Raw genomic sequence first — 12,431 nt, forward strand, 5'->3', positions numbered from 1 at the left:
TTATGAATGTTAGTGGCAGTTATTTTTACTGCAAGTTTCAAAAATAAACACAAAATATCTCAAGGGATTAAAAAAACTTTATTCACCATCTCAAACTGGATTATATATTACAAATTCTGATCAAAATAATATTAAAGGTATTTTCAGTAGTACCACAAACTATTTGTAGCTGAAGATAAAATCAAATAGTAAACTGGTAAAAGCATACACTGAAATCTATTAATGTTTAAAATATCACTGTTTAGGAAACTCATATACATGTTTTTATAGTTATGAAGTGGAAGGAACACATAAATAGCTATATATGATTTTCATTTAACAAACACATCAACTATTCTCCATGCTCTGAATAAATCATCAGAAACCTGTAAAATCTTACATTTTTTTAAAAGGTACATGAGACAGCATCTCATTTTATACAACAAAATACAGTACTTCTAATTCTCCTCATATTCCCTTTCCATGCTACTGTGAGAAGTTCTCATAAGTATATAGCATCTTGGCTGGCTAATGGGTCCCCGCGTAATCTCTGTACTAGGCTGGATGAGGGGAGAACAAGGGGAGGGGGACATTCTAGGCTAGAAGTTCTGAAAGCGCAGAAGCAGAGATTCCTCATTAAAATTTATACTTGCCTACTTAAGCACTGGTCCTGTACAAAAGCTATCACCATTGGTCTGTTTGACCTATAAACTATCATTAGGATTTCAGTCTGATGTGGAGTGGCGGGCATCACATACCTTGCCTTGCTGAAACAGAAACAGAATTTTGGGGGCAAAAGGTGAGAATGAGTGTTTTCAGTTCTCTGACACAGGCACTCATCAGCACAGATAATACAGTGAAACTAAGTATTCCAAATTCTTTCCTTCTCCAAATCATGACATATCTATTTTCACTAGCAAGGAGGTGAGGATTTACCTCTAAGAAAAGCTAGAATATTGAAGAAAAAAAAAAAAAAAAGAAAGAAAGAAAAAAGTCCAGGGCAGAGCAGGCACCAAATCTAGGGAAGTACAGAGAATTAATCACTTAGGACGAAGGAACCAGGTAGCATATGGGATAATATAAGAATATTCTAGGAGACAATAGCTTGACCAATGAAATGAAAACACAAGTTCTATTTATAGAAGGAGGCAACCTGGTAATGTCTCTGAATTCATAAACCATATAATTTGACCTTTAATGCTCTGATAGAAATTTTTTTTTTCCTTAAGCAAATTTAGTCATGCAAACTTCTAAGTAAGGCAGAATGTCCTGACCCATAGTTTCTATAATCCTATTTGAAGAGTAATTAGAAAAGAAACATGGAACTGGGAAATGGCACATTTCTTGAGTACTTACTTAACCCTAGGCCTGCGTTTAAGCACTTTATATTTCATTTAATCCTTCTAAAAACACTTAGAAGTATTATGCATCATTCCCCAAATTCATTCATGTGGAAATTGAGGTTGAGAGGCCCCTCACCATAAATCACACATGATGATTCAAACTTGGGCCTTACTCAAAAGTTTGTGGCTTTTTATGCCAACGTGCTGACTTCCCTGAGATGTCAGAGGTAACCTAGCCCAGGTCTCAATGACAGAGGAAGACAAGGAGTAAAGAGAAATAGTTGCTGGGACATTTCTTCAGAGAAATTATTTTGACCAGTCAGTAACTAGAGTTTCTTTATGCCTTAAAGATGTTACATTATTATGTGTTAACATGATAATGATTATGTGGTTATGTGTTAGAAGGTAAGAATATGGCACTTTCTCTGACTAGGTTTTGAGGGTGATTTCCCCTAAGGATTTATAACATTTAGGATAAAAGAACTATCATTTTCCAGATAGGGGAGATTTAGAAAAATTTGTAGCCTTAGGCTTATGATATTGGGTAGGATTTTAGGCTGGAGTATGGGAGCTCATTCCAAGTGTGTTTTCCACATGTAGCTCTGATACACAATCTACAAATCCCTGCTTGTCTATGTAATACCCTGCCTGTCCTATGTGCCATTTGAAGCTTTGTAGCTGTGTAAGAACAGAAACAATGGTTTGGGCACAAATTAAAAAAAAAAATGAGCACACTCGATTCTTAACTACTTGCATCCATAAGAGAGTATCAATATAAATAATTGAAAGCAGTTTAAATACTGGAAATGAGATACTCCAGTCTCCTTTTCAGCCAAGCAGATAAAAAAAACCTCCTGAAAACTGCAAAACACTCCAGTTACATTTAGCTATTGTTCTCTTTGGTGAAACAGACCACAACTACCAGGTAAACATCCTTCAGGAATCCTTTTTCTGAGAGAGAAAAAGCATCTTGACAGGTTGCTTTAAGAACGGGAGGGGCTCTTCAGAAGTGGTCATTTAGCAGATTGGTGCTGATGATTCCCTGGGGAATTAGAAGTAGCAATGGGATGCATCTTGAGCTAAGAAGAAGCGGGTACCAAATGCTTCTCTCTCCAGATGTGAACTGTTTTATTTTTTGGAGATAAGGCATTTTTGAGATAAAAGCATGAAGGTAGCCTAAGAATTTGGACAAGAAGGAAACACTCCTCCCTGACTTGTCACCTTAGGTTCTCAATCTGAACAAAAAGATATTAAGTGGGGAAGGCAGAAATACCCTGAAACCTAGTCTCATCGTGGCCCTGGAGGCCTTCTCTGTCAAGTATCTCAAGCAGAGTTAAAGATCCCATGCTGTGATGCAGTAAAACAGACACTGAACTAGAAGTCACAGCACTCTTGGATTTTAGCCTCAGCTGTTTCTGGCTCTGATCACTCTTTCCTGGGATTATTAATTTGTTTATAAAACAAGAGGGCTAAAATGAATTTTGCCCTAAAGCTCCTTCTAGTTTTTCAAGAGTAGGATGATTTTCACTTGTGTTAACTTGTTTTTTGGGAGGGATGCTGGCAGACATTCTGCCACCTAGTGGTCACGTTTCAGGATTTGTGGCTAGGGAATCAAGGAAACCTGCTATCCTACTGTCCACCTATTCCAAGGGATACTCAATTTTGGGAACTGTGGTTTTATTCCAGGAGCCAGCTGTCCGCAGTTGCAGCAGAGGAGAAAAAGACAAGTGCCCCCTGCTTAGAGGAGGACTGAGTGGCTACCTGGTTGTCAACTGAGAGGGATGCTGCCTCTCGATATTTCTCTGGAGACATCCATGGGTGCCTAACTACCAGTCAGCTAATATGAGGTCTTCTACAGGCCAGGCAAATGACCTGAAAGTGGTTAGATTAGGAGAATTACTGCTGGAATACTCAGGTGAGGAAAGAAGAGTGATCTGATGAGGTACTGATGGTAGATACACCCAACCCAAGGTCTCTGGACACTCTGCAGAGTGCAAGTGTCAAGAAGCGTAGGATGAAGTATGGCTGAATCAGTATCAGAGGCAATCCTGGCCTTCAGATTATGGGGAAATGCTTTCACTCCCCCAAGTTAGGGCAGAACCCAAGAGCTGAAGCCTGTGAAACCAGAAGGAATACAATAAGGGTATTTTGGCAGCCAGTGGTCTATGGAGGGAAGGATATGAAACCTCTGTCAATGGAGCCAAGATAACTTGAACTTCAGTCTCCCTAAGACTTTGTACTCGAGAGACAGATAAAAGAGAAATAACTTGAACAGGGGTGGGTAAGATCTGGAAAACAGTGGGACTCCCAGTTTGAAATGGGCAGAAACATAGAGTGTATGCACTTTTAGATGCTGAGCACAAGCAAATGGTCCTCACCAAGTATGGTAAATTTTGCCCGAGATCACAACTCTTACCTGTTATGTTGTTTTTGAGCATGAGAAATAAAATTAGGGTTACCTGTTTAAAATTTTGGGTGTGTATTCTACGGGCTGGTTTTCTAGCAAAGAGAAAGCTGATTATGATAACATGTCATTTTGGGACAACTTTACTGATAATCTATAAAGGTCCCTGAAAACCTGCTTATGTTATTTATGAGAAGAATCCATGATTCTGCACTGAGAACACATCCTAAGAGAGGAAGGATGTTGGTTATCATTTATCAAAGAAAGTTTCCACGTTGTTTTTAAAATTTGGAGTGGGGTGGTTGTAGGTTACCTTCCCCAACTTTGTTTTCAGGAAATTCTGTCAGCTCATTCCCTCAGACATTCTGGTTTCCATTTTTGAGACTCCTATTATTCTCGGGTTTTGGAGGAAAATCTGCCAAGCTGGTACTGGAAGTAGTCCTAAGAAGCATAAATAAAACATAAGACTTGGCATCCCTTCCTGGATAAAGAAAAAGATAGCAGTGCTTATTGCGCCTGCATTTCCCTTATCTCTCACTTAGAATATAAAATTCAAGTGATTAGTGAAGAGATGGAGGAGACAGAGCCATCCCAGCCCACTCAGAGATGTATCTTAAAGGGAAAAAGGAAAGTAGAGCGTCCCAAAGTGGGTGGTACTTAAAATAGGGAAGTCTGGAGTTCTTGCTCTATCCATACCTAGCATATTGAACAACTAGGGATGGATACAAACTTTATAAACATTATGATCTGGGGTGGTGAACAGTTGCCAAATTCACCATTTATCTTCCACTTTGGAGACCCTATGTCACACCAGAAGAGAAGAAGGAACAAGTAGATTTATACACCGTTTAAATTGGTATAGAGGCCATAAATTAAAGATATGGAGCTGTAATTGATGTATGAATACAGTGAAGAATACACTTAGAAAAATCAGAGGTACTTTAGTGTTAACATTAATTTTGGGAGTGCAAGGATTATAATATCAGAAAATATAAAATGTCCACGAATAGCTCATATTTTTACATAACATAGTGGTTGAGAATGAAACAAGGAAAATAAGTTTTATGAAATCACGATTCTCAAAATCATGCCTGCTAGCATGGTCTCACTTTAATGATTTGTCAACAAGTGGTCAGTGAAAATACTCTCACAATGGCTGGAAATTTAAGCATCACGCAAGCATAAGCTTTCTTCTCACTTCCAATATGAGAATAGTAAGTGTATGAAAGTTTACTATCTCGACAAGGCTAGAAATAAACTCTCACCTTCCCTTGTAGAATAATGTCCTGTGCTCTAAAACAATTCCACATGAGATTGCTTGTAAAATGAATCTGCTATCATCTTTTCATGACACCACCTAAAGTCTAATCACTTGAATGTTAACTCAGACTCCATAATCTTAAAAGTAGCACTAAATGCCAAGAACAGGAACAGGTTATTCCTAACTAGTATATCCTCCCTTAGCTTTGCCTGATGAGTTCATCTTCCAGTCCAAACAGTACTTAACATTTTGAAAGCCCTTACAGAATGTATTATGTTCTAACTGAGCTCTTCAGAGGGTGGGGTTTCTCTCAAAGGAAAATTGGGGTGCTTATCAAAAGGAGGAAAAAAAGAAGCAGGCACTTGTCTCATTCATTTCTGCTTCTCCTTTGTAACCTAGCATTGTAACTGGCACATGGAAACTCCTCAAAAATGTTGGGTAAAAGAATTAAATCAGATGGCTCAGCAGTTAGTACTCTTTTTTTGTGTCTTTAAACTTATTTTAATAATCTAGCTCCAACTTATGTTTGACAAATAGACACGTGTTTTTTTAAACAGTTATCCACCTTTTACTCAAGAGGGGAATTCTCACATTTCAACCTAGTATTTCAGTATAACTGGATAACCTCATCCCACTCAGAAATAGGCCAGATTCCATTGGGCTGCACATTGGGGGGAGAGTGCTTCCAGTCCCATGTCTTCACAGGAATCTTCCAGGTCTTACCATAGTTGGCTTCAATGTATTCAATGGTTTCACAGGGCACATGAACCTTCATGTCTACAAATTCAGTCCAGCACAGTGTAAACTTGGGAAACATGTACCTGCAGCAAAACAGGGGCAATATGGGGTTAGGATTCAACGTGGAAAGACTGGCTAAGGAACCCAGCTCCTAGTGTATTCTTGGCTGAAGGACAGCCCTCTCCCTCTCAATCGTTTGGGGAGACAAGAGTGGACAGCATCCCTTTCTTCTTCTAATGTTAACACCCCCAATTTTCCTCCCCTATTCCCAGTCTTTCTGGTTGAGGAGGGACAGACCCCACCCCTAAGCTCCAGAGATGGGTAAAAAAGACCCAGGCCAGGCCAGTGCAATCAGGGATGGAAACATATTCAAGTCAGGCAAATGAAAGTCAGCCCTGGGATTATTTCTGTTGGAACTAATAGCGGAAGAGGTGTCAAAGCAAAAAGTTGCCAAAAGATGGAGGAAAATGATTTTTTATTTTTATTTTTTTTAACAACCTGGGCTTCCAAAGGATAGAGAGTAAGCATAATTCCAAATTGCATTCCCAAACTTCTCCTTTGGTTACATATGTTACGTGATCCTACCTGTATTTTTCTGCCTTTCTTTCTTTAATCTCAAATGCTAAAAAACATCTCCAGACCAGCCGAAGGAATATTAGTTACAATGAATTTATATCTATTGCAGAACTAAGTCAATTAGTAGGTAAGTTTCAGAAATTAAACCAAAACATATTTCTTAAAGGTATCTTGTATCAAATAGATTAAATTCTATATTATAACAGAAAGCTCAAACTGGCAGGTCTGTTCTATTTATTTTAATTTCATATTCTAGCCCTATATTCTGCATTGTTTTTTTCTAAGGAATGTTTCTTTTCTCCACAACATGGGAAGAACTTTCAGTAATGAGACTTGAAGTGGCAACAGAAAAGATCACAGAAATTTAAAATATCAGAGAATTAAAGAAAGAATAGGGAAAAGCCAGATTTCAAAATGTAATCATATCATGGAAATAATATCTAACTGGGATGTTCTCCAAGGTCAGTTCTCATATATTTTCCTTTTGAATATTATGTTTTACCACCAAATAAACATAAAGCTACACATAAAAATTAGAGGCTGAACAGATTCTAAAGAAAGCAACAAGTCCCTTCTATCCAAACCAATGGGCGCTGACAGTTAATGGGCAATTCCAGCTGGCTTCTGTGAAAAGATGGCCACAGCAAATCTCACAGCTGAGAAAGAAATAAGATGCAGTTTAGCCCTACCACCTGCTGGTGCCAATTTCACTCTGCACACTCATACTTATGGAATTGTTTATTTTGTCATCAGACATAACCATCCATCACCAGCCTCCATCCTTCCCAATCAGATGCTGGTCTGCCGAATGTCCACCTGTCCTGTCCTATCAAGTTGACACAATGAAGTTGAATTGAGACAAAATTCATGGTCTATCTAGTAACATAGACCAGAAAACTTCCCTCTCTTAAGTATTAGCCTCTACAGTGTCATTGAAGAGCTGAAAGAGACAAAAATAATAGATCCAGGATAGACAAGATGGAAGAAAATAGTACAAATTATACAAAAGCAATATTTTGAACAGTGGATTTATGAGCAAAACCAAAACATTTAAAATATATAAACAATGTGAAAGTAAACACAATTTAACTCAAATGTTAATTTTTGTTACTAAACAGAAACATCCCTAAACTCTTTGTAGTTTTCTTTTCCCCAACATTTTTTAACCCACTCAGCAAAAAGAAAATCCCAGCTTCTTAGAAGAAGAAAGATGAACAAACCATAAAATGTAAAAACTAATTGAAAAATAGGATTTCGGGGGGTGGGGAGTGGAGGGGGTGAGTAACAGAACAGCATCTGCCATGTACCCTGTCCAGGTTACCAGTAAATAATCATTAAGACTAAAATACACCATGGGTCTGCAATGTTACCTTGGCTTTTAAAACTATGATTAAGTTCAGTAAGCAGTTTGTATTTTAAGGCCCTGGGATAGGATCCAAAATGTGAAAAGATTTAAATTTAGACTAAGGCAACCCTAAATCAGAACATAAGTATTTATCACCTTAATTGTACAATCTACGAACATAACTGCTAAATGAAAAGGAAGCTCTTCCACCATCCTAGGACAACACTGATTTTATTATTATTAGTTAGCTAATCTAAGTGAGATAGAAACTATCAATTACAATTGAACCTGACCCTTTTAAACATGAGTGTTCATTAAACTCTGGAGTTGGGATAGCAGAAGCATTTTTTTCACAGGAATTTCCTGCAAAACAACGCACAGTTTATTCTCATTAGCACTTTTGTCTCTTCTTCTCTTAATTTCTTTTCCTTCTGTTATTCCAGTACCTAAGCCCTCTAGCATACTGTTTAATAGAAGCAGGGCTAGCATACATTGTTTTCTTCTGATTTTAATGGAAAAGCTTGGTATTAGGGTCCTCCAGAGAGAAAGAACCAATAGGATATGTTATACATACGAGAGGGAATTTATTAAGAGAATTAGCTCATCCGATTGTGAAGAAAAGCCCCACGATATGCCATCTGCAAACTGGATACTGCAAGTGTGGCTCAGTCCAAGTTGAAGGCCCCCAAATTAGGTAAGCTGATAGTTTCCTTGGTGTAAGTCCTGGAAACCAAAGCTGACGTCTCGAGCTCTGTTGTCCACAGACAAGAGACGAGTGTATCCCAGCTCCAGTGGAGAGAGAGATTCACCTTTTTTGTTTTTTGTTCTCTCCAGGCCTCCAGTGGATTGGATGGTTCCTGCCCACATTGAAGACAGGTCTTTCCCACCCAGTCTCTCATGTTTATCTCTGCTGGAAACACCCTTGTAGAAACACCTAAAAAAATAACTTTACCAGGTTTCTTGGCATTCCTTAATCTGACCAAGTAGACACCTAGAATTAATGTTCACAGGCTTCTAAAGTTTTATCATTAAATATGATTGCTCACTCTAGATTTTTGTTATACTCCCTTTATCAGGTTAAAGAAATTACAGATCTCTCTTAATCCAAGTTTGCTAAAAGGCCTTCTTTTTTCCTTTTAGGTTATTAAATTTTTAAAAAATTTATTAAGCTTTTAATGTCATCTATTAAAATCAGTTTTTTTCCTTTTAATCTTTTAATCCTTTAATGTGAAGAATTACACTAATGCATACATACTATACAAAATTCTACTCATTTAGGATATTTTCCTGTGTTCACTGACACTGTAATTTCCCTTCTTAAAAAAGTTTTGATACTACCCACGTCCAGTTTTGCTATCAGTCTTATAAAAGGAGTTGCTTAGTTTTCTTTTTTCTATTTTCTGAAATAGGCTTTATAATAATAGGGATAATCTATTTTGTGAAGGTATGGTAAAACTTTCTTGTAAACTTTCTAGGTCTTAATGTCTTTTGGTAGGGAAAAGAGGGAGAAAGGAAGATTTCTGATTACTTATTCAGTTTCTCGAATGACAGTATAGATTATCTAGATTTTCTTGAGTTGATTTTGGTATTTATATTATTCTAGAAAATTTTATCATTTTCACATTTTACCTACTTATCATATTTATTCACCTAAAGTTATCCATAGCATTTTCACAGAGTCACTAACACAACTAACAACATAAACTAAAGCCAGACATCCTGAGTTTGAGCACTGAACACTGTCTTTATTTTTTCACTTCTTTTTTGTAATCTGTCTTGCTAGATGTCTATTTTACTAGTTTTTAAATTAATTTTTTTAAGAACCAGCATTTGGATATGTTAGTCTTTGATACTGTTTGTGTTCTATTTCATTATTTTCTTCTCTTGGCTTCCCTCCTTCTTCAATTTCCTTAGGTTGACTCTATTGCTCTTTTGTTTTTCTCAGTTGAATGTTTAATTTTTTAAAAATCTATTTTTTCATACTTAATGTTTTTAAGGCTTTAAATTTCTCTCTACCCCTTTAACCACATCCTGTAAATTTTAATATGTAGTACATCATCATCTTTGAGTCTTAAATATTTTATAACTTCTACTATAATTTCCTTTTTAACTAATAAGTTATTAAGCAAGGTGTTTTAAAGTTTCCACACATTTTAAAGATGTCTTTTAATTGTTGGTTTTGAATTTAATTCCATTGTGGTCATAGAATGACGTCTATTGAAACAACGTGTAGTTTTTTTCCCTTTAATCTACTGATGTGGAGAATTACACATACAGAGGAAGATTTTTATTAATGCTTTGAAATGTATTAAAATTGCCTTTATGTACTATGTGATCAACTTTTGTAAATGCTCTGTTTATAGCTCATAAGAAAGTATATTCATCATTTGCTGGGTGAAGACTTATATGAGGGTACTTCAAAATGTTCATGGAAAGATTTGTACTACCTTTTAACTCTACTTTTCCATGAACTTTTTGAAGTACCCTCATATATATCAAATGGATCAAGACTATTAATTTTGTCCATATCTTCGATATTTTTACTAATTTCTTTGTTTAAACCAGCAGTTTTTAAAATAAAAGTATATCAAAATCTCCCATCACAATTGTGGACATGTCAGATTCATTAGAATTTCATTAGTTTTGATTTATATTTTTAAAGGTCATATTGTTAATTATACAAGCTCATGAATCTTCTTGGTGGACTTGAAAGGGTATGTTGTGTGCTTTCTAATCCTTTAATATCCATCCTTCTCCCCCATTGCCAAAATTCTATTTTGTCTGATATTAATATTATAGCACCAGGTTTTCTTGTTAATAGTATTGGAGTCTATCTTTTTCTATCCCTATAATTTTCAACCTTTCTGTGTGATTTTGTTTTGGGTGTGCCTTTTGCAAGCATTATACAGCTAATTTTGTTTTCCCACTTCGTAATCTTTGTCTTTCCACAGGTTAACTTAATCTGTATAATTTACAATGACAAATTATACATTGGACTTATTTTGAACTCTAGAGCAGACTGCCTAATTTCAAATACTGGCCTTACCAATTATTAATTGCATGACCTTGGCCAATCTCTTTGTGCCTTAATTTCCTCATCTGCAAATGAGGATACCAATAATAGTACCCATGCCTCAGAAGGATGTTAGTGTAAAATGAATAAACAATGTAAAGTAGTCAAAACAGTGTTGAACACATAGTAAGAGCTGTAACAATGTTGGTTGATGTTGTTATAATTATTTTTACATGTTTTCATTTTACCATACTTTTTTTGACCCCATCCTCCACCTTTCCTGTTTTCATTTGGATTGATAAAGGTTTATATATGCCCTTTTGTCTATGCTTGTTTGGAAGCTTTAGACAATATTTCTATTCTAGTTACGGTTTACGTTTAAACATACTTCACTATAACATTATCTATTAAAGACTATGCGCCGGCCCCATGGCTCACTTGGGAGAGTGCAGTGCTGGGAGCACTGAGGCCGCAGGTTCGGATCCTATATAGGGATGGCCGGTGTGCTCAGTGGCTGAGCATGGTGCGGACGACACTGAGCTAAGGGTTGCGATCCCCTTACCGGTCCAAAAAAAAAAAGACTAAATTTATGCAGAATCTCTATCTCCTTTCTAAACCTGGGACTTAGTATACTTTATTGAACACCGACGTATCACTTTCTCCCCAACTTATTACTGGTGTGAGTTTTCCTTTTTTATTATTTTTCAAAATCTTTTTACATTTATTTGTACATATTTATGGGGTACAGTGCATTGTTTCAATAAATGCATATACTGCACAATAATTCACTCAGGGTAGACAGCATAGTTTTGTACCCATCAGTCTGCCATTTTTCCTCCACCCCCCACCCCCTTTGGTAACTATTGTTCTACTCTATACTTCCATGAGAACAACTTTTATATTTTTTAGAATCCACATGGGTGATATCATGTAGTATTTGTCCTTTTGTGCTTCACTTACTTCGGTTAACATGATGCTTTCCAATTCCACCCATGTTGCTGCAAATGATCGGATATCATTTTTTAAAAATAGCTGAGTAGTATTCCATTGTGTATACATACCAGTTATTTTTATCCATGGATCCACTGATGGACATTTAGGTTGATTCCATGTATTGGCTATAGTGAATAGTGTTGAGATGAACATCAGAATGCAGGTGTGTTTTTGATGTAATGATTTCATTTCCTTTGGGTCTGTACATAGTAGTGAGATAGCTAGGTTGTACGGTAGATCTATTTTTAGTTCTCTGAAGAAACTCCATTCTGTTTTCCACAGTGGCTGTACCAATTTACACTCCCACCAGCCATGTATCAGAGTTCCTTTTTCTCCACATCCTCACCAGCATTTGTTATTTTTTGTCTTGTTGATAACAGCCATTCTAACTAGAGTGAGATAATATCTCACTGTGGTTTTAATTTGCATTTCCCTAATGATTACTGATACTGAGCATTTTTCCATATGTATTCTTTTGAGAAATGTCTGTTCAGGTCTTTTGCCAATTTTTAAATTGGGGTTTTTTCACTCTTGAGTCAGTTAAGTTACTTATATATTCTGGATATTAACCTCTTGTCTGATGTATGGTTGGCAAATACTTTCTCCCATTCTGTAGGCTGTCTCCTCACTTTGTTAACAGTGTCCCTTGCTGTGCAGAAGCTTTTTAGTTTGATGCAGTCCCATTTATGTATTTTTGCTTTACCTGCCTGTGCCTTTGTAGTCTCACTCACTACTTTGCAGTGCACACTCCCATTTCATGTAGTGTTTCCCCTATGTTT

The 12,431-nt window shown here is 36.6% G+C and overlaps 1 protein-coding gene across 8 annotated transcripts in view; it reads right to left on the reverse strand.

The window, feature by feature from the left end:
* Nucleotides 1-241: 241 nt before the first annotated feature.
* The window catches only part of FKTN (fukutin), a 69,380-nt gene continuing 57,190 nt past the window's right edge, over nucleotides 242-12,431 (reverse strand). For all 8 annotated transcript variants that reach the window (XM_063082017.1, XM_063082021.1, XM_063082022.1 and 5 more), the window contains one exon: nucleotides 242-5,808. In XM_063082017.1, coding sequence (XP_062938087.1) covers nucleotides 5,595-5,808 — 214 coding nt within the window. In that variant the 3' untranslated portion in view covers nucleotides 242-5,594. The remainder of the gene's footprint in view (nucleotides 5,809-12,431) is intronic.

The sequence above is a fragment of the Cynocephalus volans genome, chromosome 17 (assembly GCF_027409185.1).
Source record: "Cynocephalus volans isolate mCynVol1 chromosome 17, mCynVol1.pri, whole genome shotgun sequence".
Taxonomy (NCBI): Eukaryota; Metazoa; Chordata; class Mammalia; order Dermoptera; family Cynocephalidae; genus Cynocephalus; species Cynocephalus volans.